The sequence below is a fragment of the Mizuhopecten yessoensis genome, unplaced genomic scaffold (genome assembly GCF_002113885.1).
Source record: "Mizuhopecten yessoensis strain PY_sf001 unplaced genomic scaffold, ASM211388v2 scaffold5345, whole genome shotgun sequence".
In the NCBI taxonomy this organism is placed as follows: Eukaryota; Metazoa; Mollusca; class Bivalvia; order Pectinida; family Pectinidae; genus Mizuhopecten; species Mizuhopecten yessoensis.
The window spans coordinates 100,633-115,597 of NW_018406003.1; the positions used below are offsets into that span (position 1 = coordinate 100,633).

A 14,965-nucleotide genomic window follows, 5' to 3' on the forward strand; every position below is an offset into this window, starting at 1 on the left:
TAAACAATTATATTAATTACGGTGTATAAATATAGTATTAAGATATATAACATTTTTATAGTCTTTTACGAACGACAGTTGCTCTGTTTATAATATAGTATCATAACGACACATAATTTTCACTACAGTTTTTTTATACAATAATCAGCAATGTTGCCGTATACATACAGTATTATAACAACACGTCATTCGTATAGTCATTTTATAGCAAACAGATTTGCAATATAAATTAAGTTATGTTTTTTTAATGCAGGTTAATTATATTCCATTCAAATTATTTGACTATTTTGACTTTCGCGCTACGTGTACATTTTACCTATGTTTAAATGATTTGTCGATACTGATATTCTGTTTATATCGATCTCGAAGTATCCGTATCGACACATCATTTAAACATACGCTAAATATAAGTATATATCTAAAAATAATGTCACAAGTAATGGTGGTTCTTAACATGCCGCCTATATTAAGAACGTGACGATTATATAAGTAGCACACCCCTGTAAGATCCTATTCGGAAGATCACACTTAATGTGCCATGATGTGCACATTGCTACATATCTGGCTTGTGGTACTTTCTTTTACAAAGCTGTCTCATGGAATCCCACTTGCTGAGTTCTACCCGTTTGGAGTATCGCAGGGTGATAGTGACTTCCCTAAGAATGATGATGGCAGCTCACCAGTTGTAACTATCAGTACTCTGTTCCCGTTCTTTAACAACCAACACGACAGTTTATACGTAAGTGTTGTAAAGTTTCGTGTCAGTTTTATATTCCATTGGACAAGTAACTAGTATAAACATAAACAACTATACTATAAATCTCAATGTAATTCATAAAAAAACTCCGAGAGCTAACTAACTTTTTTTTAAATTTTTTTAACAACTTATACTTTGTAGAGTTGTAAAACATTAGGAGCGATCCGCGCCTTTTTAACAAGATTCATACACACCATTAGGTTCATTATTTGATTTTTCTTTAAATATGTTTAACCATGTTATTTAATTTCGATGAAGTATAAACACTAGTTAAAAATATATAAAACTGTTGTACTGTTTTGGTTAGTCTTACTCTCCCTTTAAAATGACGTTGTTTCCATTTCTAAACCAAATCAACGACCGCTCATTAAAGATCAACCGCTATTACAAATTCTTCTTTGTACATAAATGTAATATGAACTCGTATTGATATAGACTGGGACAACTGTATACGTGTCTGGATCAAACGACACCCCATTACCATATCTTTGCTCCCGAGTGANAGGGGTTTTTTTTTTTTTTTTTTTGTAACAGTAGATCACACTTTCAACATTTAATATGTATTCCCATCAGCCTTCGCACTGTTTTAATTTTTTCGACAATTACTTTGCCTGTATTAACCGAATTTATATTGATTCTAATTAATCAACAATATAAACAAAAGGAAAATCACCAAGTATACGATAGTAAATCAAAAACAAAAAATGTTATTTTTGAGTGAACGTTTTAACAATCTAATTTTATGTTGTGTTTTTGAGCAGAAAGAAAAGAGATAATTAATACGAGACAATAAAGATCCTAACACGACAATAATTTACTTTTAGAAGCGCTTTATTTGTTGATATATATATATATAAATTGTAGGTGAATGCCTAGACGAAAATTACTCAAACATGCATGCTATTATTTAAATACATGTAAACTGACTGTTATAGTTGCACATTATCAATTAAATACCACTGTTACCAAAGAAAAAGGATGGTGTTTGCTTTATACAGTTGAGCTTTGGAAAATCGATTACCATGACATCACACTGTGTTAAATAAGCATTGAACTATTTACTGTAAGTATGGGTATTCACGCGGTGTGGAAATGTTCGCATTGTTACTCTTTAAACTGATTGCGGTGTGGACAATTTTGGGTTGGCAATCACTCTGCGATGTACATATTCTTTATATCCATTATCCATATATATTTATACGAATGTAGACATTTTTGTGCTGATTTACGCAACGCGAAAAACGCAGGTATTTCAACAATGCGATAATTTCCACTTTGATGTTATTCATTTTATCTCTTGATCAAGTATTATTTTGTGATTCATATTTTGATCACACGAAATCTTTGATCTCGACACATGTAGTTGATCACATATTTTGTCGTGATTTCTTGATCAGGTGCCATAGAATGATACCTTTCCTTGATCAAGTATATTAAGTCCAGGATCAGATCCTGTGTATTTAGTCCTTGACCAAGTGGATTTAATCTTTATATGTAGTCAATGGTTAAGTATCGATGTACAAGAGCTAACCCGACAATACAAGATTAGACTGGCAGGGGAACCAACATTATAACTGCTTAATTCCCTTTCAATTATTGTCCTGAAGATCAAAGATCGATTTTCGTTACTATCTGACATATTCATTACTTTGAAAACTGCGCTTCATGCGCACGCTTTTGTCAGAACAAGTGTATAATTGAATGTAATTCCGTCTTTTGTCCTTGTTTAAGGTAAATACTAATGGTGTAATCAGCTTTCTGAGAACCCTGTCACAATACACGCCTGATCCTTTCCCTCTGAGCGGTTCACGCCGGCTAATAGCCCCATTTTGGGCGGATGTCGACATACGAAATGGCGGCACGGTTTGGTATCGAGAAACAACAAGTGCATCCATCCTTCAGAGAGCCACAGACGACGTAAGACTGTTTTATCCGAGCCAGTCGAGCTTTGTAGCGGCTTGGGTATTTATCGCCACCTGGGATGATGTCGCCTTTTTTGGAGCAACTACACCCGATGCAGCAACGGTATTGTTTCTTTCATCTTACTTTTTCATCTTATCATCTTATCATCAAATGCTTTTCTAATATATAAACGACTTTAATATCTAAGACCAGATAAACATTGTTAATAATGAATGGTTGAACAACTGTTTTGCATAACCACATTATCTGGTTATCATTGTAAGGAAATTCTCGTAATAATTTGAATTTGACGTAAAGTCATAAATAATCCCCGATCACTTAAACAGTGAAACACGATCATTGTCGAGTTTGGAAACATTCATATGTGACGGTCCTTACTGCTATTGAAATGTAACAACGTTTGGGCAAGTAGGTTTATATAAGCACTGTACGAAGGAAATACAAATATTTACAAGAAATCAATTTATACTAAGCCAATTCACATTTGAAATCAAATCAATTTCCTGCTGTTACTACATCATATGAATACATTATAGGGTATGTTTTTGTAGTCTGATGAGTGTATACACCTGTTTAAATTGAAACACAGGACTATTGGAGACGGCTATTACATTTGATAAGTTCGTAACATACATGTGCATAGTTTTAGATACCATACTTCTGTGAAATCCAAAGGTACAAGTTAGTTAATACTTAATAGTAAAATGGGTATACTGTCTATTAGCTCATTAAACAATAAGGAAGGCCTGCACGGTGAAGATTGTATTGTTTTCGGGTTGACATCCCATTGTTATCGAGGCTATTATTATGCCTGCTGGATTTGTCATTGTTAGACACCTTTTATACTAACGCTTTATGAACATTTTTTTATCTTATATTCGACACATTTTCTAATGTTTATTTAATTTTGAAATTGATTAGAGTTTTGAATTTCACGAGAACCTGCTACATCAGATATAACAAAATTTGAATGTCAGTAGATCGTTTAAACAGATTAATATTACATGTATGAGACATGGATGGTTGAGTTTCTCTTTCAACAAACAAACCCATTTAGCCATATAAAACAATAAAAAGATAGGTTTCCGGATGCTTTGACATGACAAGATTATTATAGCTCTTTGTCATATATTTGTCCACGATATGGGTTGTTTTGCACGTACGTGATATTATTGAACCAACCCATGTCCGACTGGCGCACGTCATACAAGCCCAGCACGCGCCACATATGGTTAACTTCTGGAAAAACACTTTTCAGAAAAATATATACACCCAAATATCATTTACTGAAACAAGCACGCACTGTACACACGGCAATCCTTCTTACTTTGTTATTTTATTTTAAAGTTGAATGTGATTATAGTAATAATAACATGTATATTTAATGTTGATGTTAAGAGGTGTTATGATAAAGATGTGATAGCATATAACAATTTCTATATCATACTCCGTATCGGCCTTAGAGTCCTCGGGCATCCGGTCCCTCCGGTTAATGACAGCCCTCGGGCATCCGGCCCCTTTAGTTAATGACAGCCCTCGGGCATCCGGCCCATTTGGTTAATGTATAATCTTTCACTGATACCGAAAGGTATATGGACAGAGTCATACGACAACCATTGAGACGTAAAGTGTCTTATAATGTTGTCTATGAACATAGCGATACATTGTCTTACATTCATTTATCAATGCATATCTAACTTCCGTCAAATATGGTAGTTGTTATTCCCTACATAACGTTCAGTATTAAGGGTAATGGCAACAATAATAATAATAATGTATTGACCGTAGTGCTAAAATACAAATCATGAAGTTAAAACTATGCAGATAAGTTGAAAACGTTAATTACAAACGAGAAAATAATATTTCACAAGATCAAACATATGAAACAGTGTGCGTTTGTAAACATTCAAAGGTTTTGACAGGGAAGCATTTTTTCATATATTTCAATGAGATTCCGTAATATACAAATTGTTTTAAAGACATGTATCTCTTTTATTCGATTTAGAAAAGAAATTCTTTTCAAGCTGTTCTTATCACCAATGGTCGACATTCGTTCACAATATACAACTATTATGAGATAACTTGGACGACTGGAACGGCTAGCGGCGGTACTCCCGCCGAGGGTTTGGGAGGAACACCAGCTCAGGTAAAATGTGTATAGAAAGCGCATTATTCGGAAACCCTTAGTTCTTTTCCATTAACTTACAAGCGTTATATATTCTCTACTGAGTTTTTAAGGCATACATTGGGTTTCTCTTTATCCTATCATAAAAATAATTAACTAAGTTTATTTATTTTAATGTTTTTATTTTTTCTTTCACCATGTCAAATGTCCTTCTGTCCGTCAACTTTTCATTTAAAATGTTACTAGGCAACATCTGCAAATGGCGTTCTGTTTTTTACCATATATTCCATAGTAGTAGTATTTTTTTGAGCATTTGTTATAGCATAGGGTTTCAGGTAGGATTCACTGTTATAACATTCTTACTCTCTGGATTTTTAGGTAGGATTCACTGTTATAACATTTTTACTCTCTTGGTTTTTTTGGTAGGATTTACTGTTATAACATTCTTAATTTCTGGTTTTTAGGTAGGATTCACTGTAATAACATACTTACTCTCTTGCTGTTTTGGTAGGATTTACTGTTATAACATTCTTACTTTCTGTTTTGTATGTAGGATTCACTGTTATAACATATCTATTCTCTGGTATTTAGGTAGGATTCATTGTTATAACATATCTATTCTCGGGTATTTAGGTAGGATTCACTGTTATAACATTCTAACTTTCTGGTTTTTAGGTAGGATTCACTGTAATAACATATCTTTTCTCTGATATTTAGGTAGGATTCACTGTTATAACATATCTATTCTCTGGTATTTAGGTAGGATTCACTGTAATAACATATCTATTAGCTTTAGGTAGGATTCTCAAATGTCCTTCTGTCCGTCAACTTTTCATTTAAAATGTTCACTGTTATAACATATCTATTCTCGGGTATTTAGGTAGGATTCATTGTTATAACATATCTATTCTCTGGTATTTAGGTAGGATTCACTGTTAAAACATATCTATTCTCTGGTATTTAGGTAGGATTCACTGTTATAACATATCTATTCTCTGGTATTTAGGTAGGATTCATTGTTATAACATATCTATTATCGGGTATTTAGGTAGGATTCACTGTAATAACATATCTATTCTCTGGTATTTGATAGGATTCACTGTTATAACATATCTATTCTCTGGTATTTAGGTAGGATTCATTGTTGTAACATGTCTATTCTCGGGTATTTAGGTAGGATTCATTGTTATAACATTTTTACCCCCTGATATTTAGGTAGGATTCATTGTTATAACATATCTATTATCGGGTATTTAGGTAGGATTCACTGTTATAACATTTTTACTCTCGGGTATTTAGGTAGGATTCAATGCTGGTGATGGCGTTAATTACTATGCTGTCAACGAATCACGAACAGACGCTATAATCAATCTCCCTCGATTGTCAAACGTACATGTGGATGGGAAGTTTGTGTTCCGAATAGACACTGAGACAATCGAACAGGGCGGCTGTAACACAGGAGGTCAGTACTAAGTCACTGCATCATAACGATCTATTTCGTTTATTTGATAAATGGCACTGATAAATCTACTCAATATTTATCATTTTATGTACACCAAGTATAAAGGCGGGAATTCCTACAACAATCGGGCTTTCGTCTTTTCGTTTGAGTTTAAGATGTCTATACTTTTGTATCAGCAAATGATGTACTTCCGTAAATGCGTTGTGTGTTGACACAGTGGTGAATTTTCGATAAGCCTATTTTAACTTAAGTTATCCTACTAGCTTTTGTTTTTTTAGGATATAAAAGCAGTTAATTTACATTGGAAAATACTATAAAGTGCATGTATATAATATTTTGTGCTAGGAACCTTGACTATATCACCCCGATATTCCCACATGTTTGGCGGAGAGAAAAAGCTGTTGTCTGGTCCATGCATCCAATCCAACGACACCTTGACAGCTGTGTTCGGGAGAGGAGCCTCATCTATAAACTGTGTGATGCATTCCCAGTTCAGTGTAGCCTGCGTTACACCCATATTTTATACCACTGGTGATGTCAGTGTGGCGTTGACTGTGACGACATCAAATCAGCAAAGCGCCACATATGAAGGGATGATTACTATACGTGAGTATTAAGTAAAGAACATTGTCGTAGCTAACCTATGTCGACATCAACTGTCATTTGCAATCACTTCTCACAGCACGTTTTCTGTGAAATAATAAACTTATGATGATTAACGCTTTCGTTATCTTTTTATCTTTTCGCATTAAATTTACCATTAAAAAAGACCACCATGTACCGTGAACGTTTTACCAATAATAAACAAATGATTGTAACGTCACTGGTTTTTTTTTTTTTTTTTTAAAACATGTGACCTTACGGGATTGCTTCGCTGTAGGCGTGTCTATCTTATTTTGACATTTCAACTGTCAAATATCTTATAGGTTTAAGCTACAGTGAGAGCATATCTGCGTTGTCCCTTTTCCTAAAGCATTTATAATGAACTGAGTGACAACGCAATCGTTCAAAGTATTCAAATGCATCAATAAATATATCCTTTGAGCGGTTGTTTAGCTGGTGAGCGTAGGCAAACAGTTTTTACTATCATGCCATGAGAAAGGGGTTGTGTACAAGATATTTGAAAAATATACTGGACGGGATAGGTTCATGTTTTGTAAATCTTGTTGCATGGGGATTAGACAGAATACTATTAATTCAAGGATAGAGTGATAAACTGTTATTTTTTTAATTATCTTATTTTGAAATCCTCATAATCATGCTTATGTATAAACAGCAGTGCTAAAATAGTGTCAGCAACACAGCATCTATACAATGAGTGTTGTCTTTTATTTTTATTTGATGAAGTGAATCCTTTAAACATGAAACCAGTGTTACAAAGACTAGACCCGTCTAACTGGAGAAGAGGAGATGAAGTTACTTTGACGTGGTCAACTCCACACATCCCGTTTGATATCGAAGGATCTTACGTGGAAATCTACACTATAAAAGTAATACAAAAATATTGCAAAACAATAGTATTCTATTTCCTGCTGGATAAAAGAAAATATACAGTAATGTCTTTCATTTTGTCCGATCCTACTTTCGACACAATGTACATCAATCAATTTCCTAGATATTACGATTTCTCCAGCTTACCAAAACATGTGCAGGTTCGAAAAAAGAATACGCCTGCTGTATCTCACTGCATGATCGTAAGAGGCGACAAATGCCTCAAAAAGTGTAATTAAATGTTAAGAACGCAGTTTAAATGTATTCATTGACATGATTGGTTATATATGTTATATCGTGAGAGTTCTAAATTGAAAGACTGGTAACTGAACTTTCAATTGTTTTGTCTATATTACTCGACCATTCTGCGAAAATGTAGTTATATTCCATTAAAACATTGTTGACTCCAATGAGAAAAGATGTCATAAATAATTTGCTCTGTACGTCATTTGATCAATTACAGCCCGACTTGGACCACATACCACGTATATATTATCATAGCAAGGCTGTGCAGTACATAGAATCAATCCAAACTGAAGTCACGCTTACCCTTGACACTAAAGATGACGTCATTGTCCTGAGTTTGGTAGAGCTGACTCAGGGAAACGACCAGTAAGTTATTATTTTACTGTGCATTGCATTGGTTTTGATGTATATACTTTGCAACAGCTGACTAACACCTCTTTGATTCCAATATGTCCAATATGATTGAAGCCATTGGCAAATTGACTCAGAATGTTTGTTTCCTGTACGTTTCCTGAATCTGACATCAAATTAGATGCCAAATGAGTGATAATACATCGGTTGGTTGAACTGATAACGTCATCATGTGATGAGTCGGTTGAATATAAATGTATATAGGATCTTACAAAAAAATGAAAAATTTGTGACGAGTTTCATTAATTTCATATGAAATGAAAACGAGTATTAAGATTTGTGGCTTTTTATTCGTGTAAATCGCCAATTTTCATACAACCTTCAAATGTGAAAAGCCGCCACTTTGACTCCAGTACGTAAGTCTGTGACGTCATGTAGTTGTCCTAGGCGTGACGTCACAATTGAAACAATTGAAACTTACAACCAATCACAAGGCTGATAGGTCATATTCCATGGGTTTATACGCAAAAAAATTTGACATGGGTATATTCACATGGATGACACAGTACATTATTTGATAAATACATTTATTCTATACTGCACAGTATATCTAAAACTCCATTTAATTTACAATTGCTACAAACTGGGTGTTTTCGATGGTTAAAATTTTGAAATAATTGAAATATCTTTAGCAAAAGGTGTACTTTTTCCATCTGTTTTTAGAACTCAAAGACAGAGAGTATGGTCAGACGCTTTTGTTGTTATACCAAAAAATATCACCGAATCTAAAGCCTCTTGTACGCGATGGCAAACAACAGATGACCAGCTACCATCTTTGTCCGGAGTAGATGTGCAGGTGTGTCCATGTCGCCTTGACCAAGCGGAGATCGACCTTGTTAGATTTCATCCCGATCCCATGTGCCAGTCCCCGGACGGTTCGCAACAATCGGATGCTGACACGTCAATCAACTGTCTGGTCCATCCCCATGCCAAACAGTGCTTCCGACTGAACACCCCCGGGTAAGATGGAGGCATATTTCTTCTGTGTCTGTGTGCATCATATAACAAACATAATGTATTACTTTAATCTTATCACGTCCCTTACGTTAACGTCTAAAGTGAAATATTTGATATTTTCTCCTTTAGTTTATGTTTCTGTCATTAAATAATTGACTATTGATGGAATGTTAGATGTGCTTATCAGCCACAGACGTACAATATGTAGAAGTAGAAGTATGTGGCAATAGTTATTCACTTAAAAACTTTAATTTGCGCAACCTTATTACAGCGAAAAATGTTAAAGATCCAAAATTTCAATACCACCCAAATATACACGTTGACAGTATCCTTAATCACATGGTAACTAAGTCCCGCTTCTTAAGTCTTGGTTTCTAGACTTTTAGTGGGTTTGTTTTTCATAAACAACGTTTCCTTTGATTTTACCCTTTTGCATTAACGATCCTGTAATTTTGTTTTCCATTTTTCCACATGATGCACACTTTTTCGGTCACGTTTGGTACCAACGATATTATTCTAATTTGTTATTACATTTACATGATCGACTTAATAGTTTCACTGGGCGTGCCTTTGTTTTAATAGAACAAGAGGAACGGGACAGCTGTGTTGCTATGACGATAATGGAAGCATCATGAATATGCTGACCTCGTCCGGTGGTGGATCACTACAACGTTATCACTACTTCGGTGATACAGATGACGCAGTTCCGTATCTGTCAAACATTGTTTATGATACGGCCCCCTACTACCATTGTTGTGCGTATCCTCACCTTTTTCAGTCGGATGTTCCGAGTGAGTGTTACAGATTTCATCAGAGACGTACGCCTGGAAACTGCAATGAGTATGTCCCAAATACGCCAGGTAAAGCAACGTCTTTTATATTTATCAATTAACTTCCAAATATCTATATCCTTGAATTCTATATATCAAATAACACAACATTCCCAGTTGAAATATAAGCTATATTCTTGCTATTTTCCATTCTGTAAATGCTGGTGGTAAACAATTGGAAATTCTTCACTTTAATTCTAGTATAGAACTTCAACAATACCATGAGCAAAAGGGCACAACAGAGTAAAATAGGGCTGAAATATTTTCGACTCCTTACCAGCTGCACATGTTTGGGAATTTTTGTTTTTTTACCATATTTGGCAAAAAATAATCATCGTTTAGCCATAAGTTTTTTTGTTTGCGCTGCTTTGAAAAGCAAGTGTTTTTTTTTGGCTCTCTTTTAGCTTCCCTAAAGTCGATTTTGACAAAGCTGAATACGGATGTATCTCTCATAATTAATGACATTTTGAAGATAATTAATGGCTTATTTTATAATCAAAGATGGGCAATCTAGTCTTTGTTTGCGTATGACATTATTATATTCCTCTTAATTTCCAATTTATCAATTTTAACAAAATAAATCTATAAATATTTCTGTCTCAATAACATTTTATAATGATTTACATTTATCGATGATAAGATTAAACAAGACTCAATGAACCACGAATTTGTCCAACTTAAAATTCACCGCTACCTTAGGTTATAATAGATGAACAAATACAAATGTCATAAAGTGCATCCTATGGTATGGTATGTATATTCAGTTGCGTCCTCATTTAGAGACCTTTATAATATTTCAGCACAAAACTTTGGCGATCCCCATTTTGTGACACCGGATGGTCTGTCTTACACATTCAATGGAGTAGGGGAGTTCACATTATTTAAAACGAAAACCAACACTTTCATAGCTCAGGTCAGGATGCAGTCTCTTGGTACCACCGGTAAGAATTGCCTTTTTTTTATACGCTCATACTTATCGAATTGTTAACTGAGGTATAATTCAGTTACTTTCCTTATAGTGACATTCCAATTGCACTTTACATGTGTAAAATTAAATGTTATTGAATAATATTTCTGGTAAAAGTGACGTTAACTAATATATTATAGGTAAAGATCACCTGCTCTTATTGACAATGACGGCTATTTTGCCTTTGATACTGTAATGTGTTTTACTATGTACTCTTCATTCGTGATATAATGAATCATTTCAGAACCATTTTAGTAATTTTGGGCCAGTTCTTAATCGAGAGGTAGGTCTCAAAGACTCTCGCACATCTATGACCAAGTATTAAACAAAGCGTAGCTGAATCGAGTCATTTCGGTACATATATAACATATATAACAACTATTGTACATACGCTTACAGCGTAGCCTAAATCGACATCAAGTTTGTAGATAACTCGTACACACTTTACACCTTTGTGTGCATACGCTTCACTGGTCATTTGTCCGATGAAGGTGACAGTGTACATATCGTACTAGTCATGGAAACGTCACATAGAAAAAATAGTGGTTGCGAGAACTTTTCATAATCCATACTTACCAACCTGAAGAAAATGTTTAAAAACATTTTAGTAATTAAATTCATATCCCTTTGATGTTTTAAGTTATTTATGTCAGTAATGTATTTTTTTATTTTTTTTTTGTAAATATAAGAAGTATAAATCGTTTAGATATACGTACATTAATTACATTGTATCACGTCCGTAATCAAGGCGGACTGAGAGTGAATAACACAACGTTTATCTAGCATATTCACACCATCACAGATAAACATTTATATACAATCTGTGTTTCGAAGATAACTATTTAGTCAATTTAATTCCAGGCAATCAAGGAAGTGTGATAACATCTGTCGTCGCAAACGCAGCGAATGCCTCAGATCGTGTAGAGGTTAGGCTCAACTCCATCCGGGGATTTGATATTTTGGTTAACGGTGTGTTGGAGGACATTACAGACGTCCAGTTCCTTCGGTATACAGGCAAGTGTTTCTTTGATATACATGCAATTGTTCCTCCGGTATACAGGCAAGTGTTCCTTTGGTATACAGACAAATGTTTCTTCGATTTACAGGCATGTGTTTCTTTCGTATACAGGCAAGTGTTTCTTTCGTATAAAGGCAAGTGTTTCTTTGGTATAGAGGCAAGTGTTCCTTCGGTATACAGGCAAGTGTTTTTTCGGTTTACAGGCAAGTATTTCTTTGGTATACAGGCAAGTGTTTCTTTAATATACAGACAAGTGTTCTTTCGGTTTACAGGCAATGTTTCTTCAGTATACAAGCAAGTGTTTCTTTAGTATTCAGGCAAGTGTGTCTTTGGTATACAGGCAAGTGTTCCTCCGGTATACAGGCAAGTGTTTCTTTGGTATACAGCCAAGTGTTCCTTCGGTTTACAGGCAAGTGTTTCTTTGATATACAGGCAAGTGTTCCTTTGGTATACAGGCAAGTGTTTCTTCAGTATACAAGCAAGTGTTTCTTCAGTATACAAGCAAGTTTTTCTTTGGTATACAGGCAAGTGTTTCTTTGGTATAGAGGCAAGTGTTCCTTTGGTATACAGGCAAGTGTTTCTTTGATATACAGGCAAGTGTTTCTTCGATTTACAGGCAAGTGTTTCTTTGGTATACAGGCAAGTGCTTCTTTCGGTATACAGGCAAGTGTTTCTTTGATATACAAGCAAGTGTTTCTTCGGTTTACAGGCAGGTGTTTATTTGGTATACAGGCAAGTGTTCCTTTGGTATACAGGCAAATGTTTCTTCGGTTTACAGGCAAGTGTTTCTTTGGTATAGAGGCAAGTGTTCCTTTGGCATAAAGGCAAGTGTTTCTTCGGTTTACAGGCAAGTATTGCTTTCGTATACAGGCTAGTGTTTCTTTGGTATAAAGGCAAGTGTTTCTTTGGTATAGAGGCAAGTGTTCTTTCGGTTTACAGGCAAGTATTTCTTTGGTATACAGGCAAGTGTTTCTTTAATATACACACAAGTGTTCTTTCGGTTTACAGGCAATGTTTCTTCAGTATACAAGCAAGTGTTTCTTTAGTATTCAGGCAAGTGTGTCTTTGGTATACAGGCAAGTGTTCCTTCGGTTTACAGGCAAGTGTTTCTTTGGTATACAGGCAAGTGTTCCTTTGGTATACAGGCAAGTGTTTCTTTGATATACAGGCAAGTGTTCTTTTGGTATACAGACAAATGTTTCTTCGATTTACAGGCAAGTGGCTCTTTGGTATACAAGCAAGTGTTTCTTTCGTATACAGGCAAGTGTTTCTTTGGTATAAAGGCAAGTGTTTCTTTGGTATAAAGGCAAGTGTTCTTTCGGTTTACAGGCAAGTGTTTCTTCAGTATACAAGCAAGTGTTTCTTTGGTATTAAGGCAAGTTTTTCTTTGGTATACAGGCAAGTGTTTCTTTGGTATAGAGGCAAGTGTTCCTTTGGTATACAGGCAAGTGTTTCTTTGATATACAGGCAAGTTTTTCTTCGATTTACAGGCAAGTGTTTCTTTGGTATACAGGCAAGTGCTTCTTTCGGTTTACAGGCAAATGTTTCTTCGGTATACAAGCAAGTGTTTCTTCGGTATACAGGCAAGTGTTCCTTTGGTATACAGGCAAGTGTTCCTTTGGTATACAGGCAAGTTTTTCATTAAATGGATTTAATATAGATGAACGAAGGTCATTATTACAAATCCGATTACTGCAGAACATGTTTTTTCATGTAAAAGTTGCGACTAGGACTGCCAACTCCAGAACAGCAAATATATGGGGGGAAACCTTTGACTCAAGTTTCTGTGGTATAGGCTATCATGAAAACGTGTTTATAAACAGAAAACCGTGAAAAGATCACGAATATTTCATGTATTACAAATATTTTAGTGTCATTGCCTACGACAACAAAACAATAGGTGCCAAATAAAGAAAATGCACAAAGTATGTGCCAATATAATACGTTGGTAAACATTAAATATGAAGCTAAGCTCTTACGTTGTTGTAGGAATATGATTGCATTCATATCACTATAAAAGTTACTCTTTCAAGATATGACATACAACAGATAATATATATGACATATATGGAGAAGATAGTTATACATAACAGTTTATTTTTTATAATTTTTAGGAGTAATCATTTCTATACTCGACAATCCTTCCACAACAAATAATCATACGAAACAAGTCAACGTTGCTTTTCCGGAGCAAGACATTGCCTTCCAGATACTGATTTATGGGTCGTTTTTGAACTACGTCGTTAGTTTTGGCCAAGGTGTGAAGCGAGGTAAGAGTCAACAAACCTGAGTTAACGTTCACAACTGAAAATGTCTACCGTCTTACACATTATTATATGACTGGTGCTAATTCCCAGCCCTGATTGGAGGAGCGACGTCATGTGACGAGTCTGTAAATATGGTACAGACCTCATTCTGTGAATGGAAAAGTGTTACAGACCTCGAACTTTAAATAGAAAAGTGTTACAGACCGCTACTAAAAATAAAACTTGGTAATTTCCCAGTCATCGATTAACAGCCAATTGCAATCAAATCATCTGTTACAGACCTCGTTCTATGAATAGAAAAATGTTACAGAACTCGACCTATAAATAGAAAAATGTTGCAGACCGCTACTAAAAATAGGCCTAGGTAATCCCCGAGCCAGTCTGTATTTCTGTTACCAATTACACTGCTGAATTGAACTACAATTGAATAATCTCATCGAATTCTGAACTATGTGAATATTGATGATGTCGATTGTACAAATAATATTTAATTGAAATTAAATAGCACATG

The 14,965-nt window shown here is 34.9% G+C and overlaps 1 protein-coding gene across 3 annotated transcripts in view; it reads left to right on the forward strand.

Annotated features, from left to right (window-relative positions):
• The first annotated feature begins 492 nt into the window (after positions 1-492).
• LOC110450605 (sushi domain-containing protein 2-like) overlaps positions 493-14,965 on the forward strand; it is a 68,394-nt gene continuing 53,921 nt past the window's right edge. Inside the window, exons 1-12 of one of the 3 annotated variants that reach the window (XM_021498216.1) lie at positions 493-739; positions 2,489-2,782; positions 4,686-4,826; positions 6,105-6,267; positions 6,613-6,873; positions 7,615-7,757; positions 8,222-8,370; positions 9,079-9,375; positions 9,955-10,232; positions 11,003-11,143; positions 12,031-12,183; positions 14,302-14,457. In XM_021498216.1, coding sequence (XP_021353891.1) covers positions 539-739; positions 2,489-2,782; positions 4,686-4,826; positions 6,105-6,267; positions 6,613-6,873; positions 7,615-7,757; positions 8,222-8,370; positions 9,079-9,375; positions 9,955-10,232; positions 11,003-11,143; positions 12,031-12,183; positions 14,302-14,457 — 2,377 coding nt within the window. In that variant the 5' untranslated portion in view covers positions 493-538. The remainder of the gene's footprint in view (positions 740-2,488; positions 2,783-4,685; positions 4,827-6,104; positions 6,268-6,612; positions 6,874-7,614; positions 7,758-8,221; positions 8,371-9,078; positions 9,376-9,954; positions 10,233-11,002; positions 11,144-12,030; positions 12,184-14,301; positions 14,458-14,965) is intronic. The other 2 variants (XM_021498215.1, XM_021498214.1) reach the window with 2 other exon arrangements.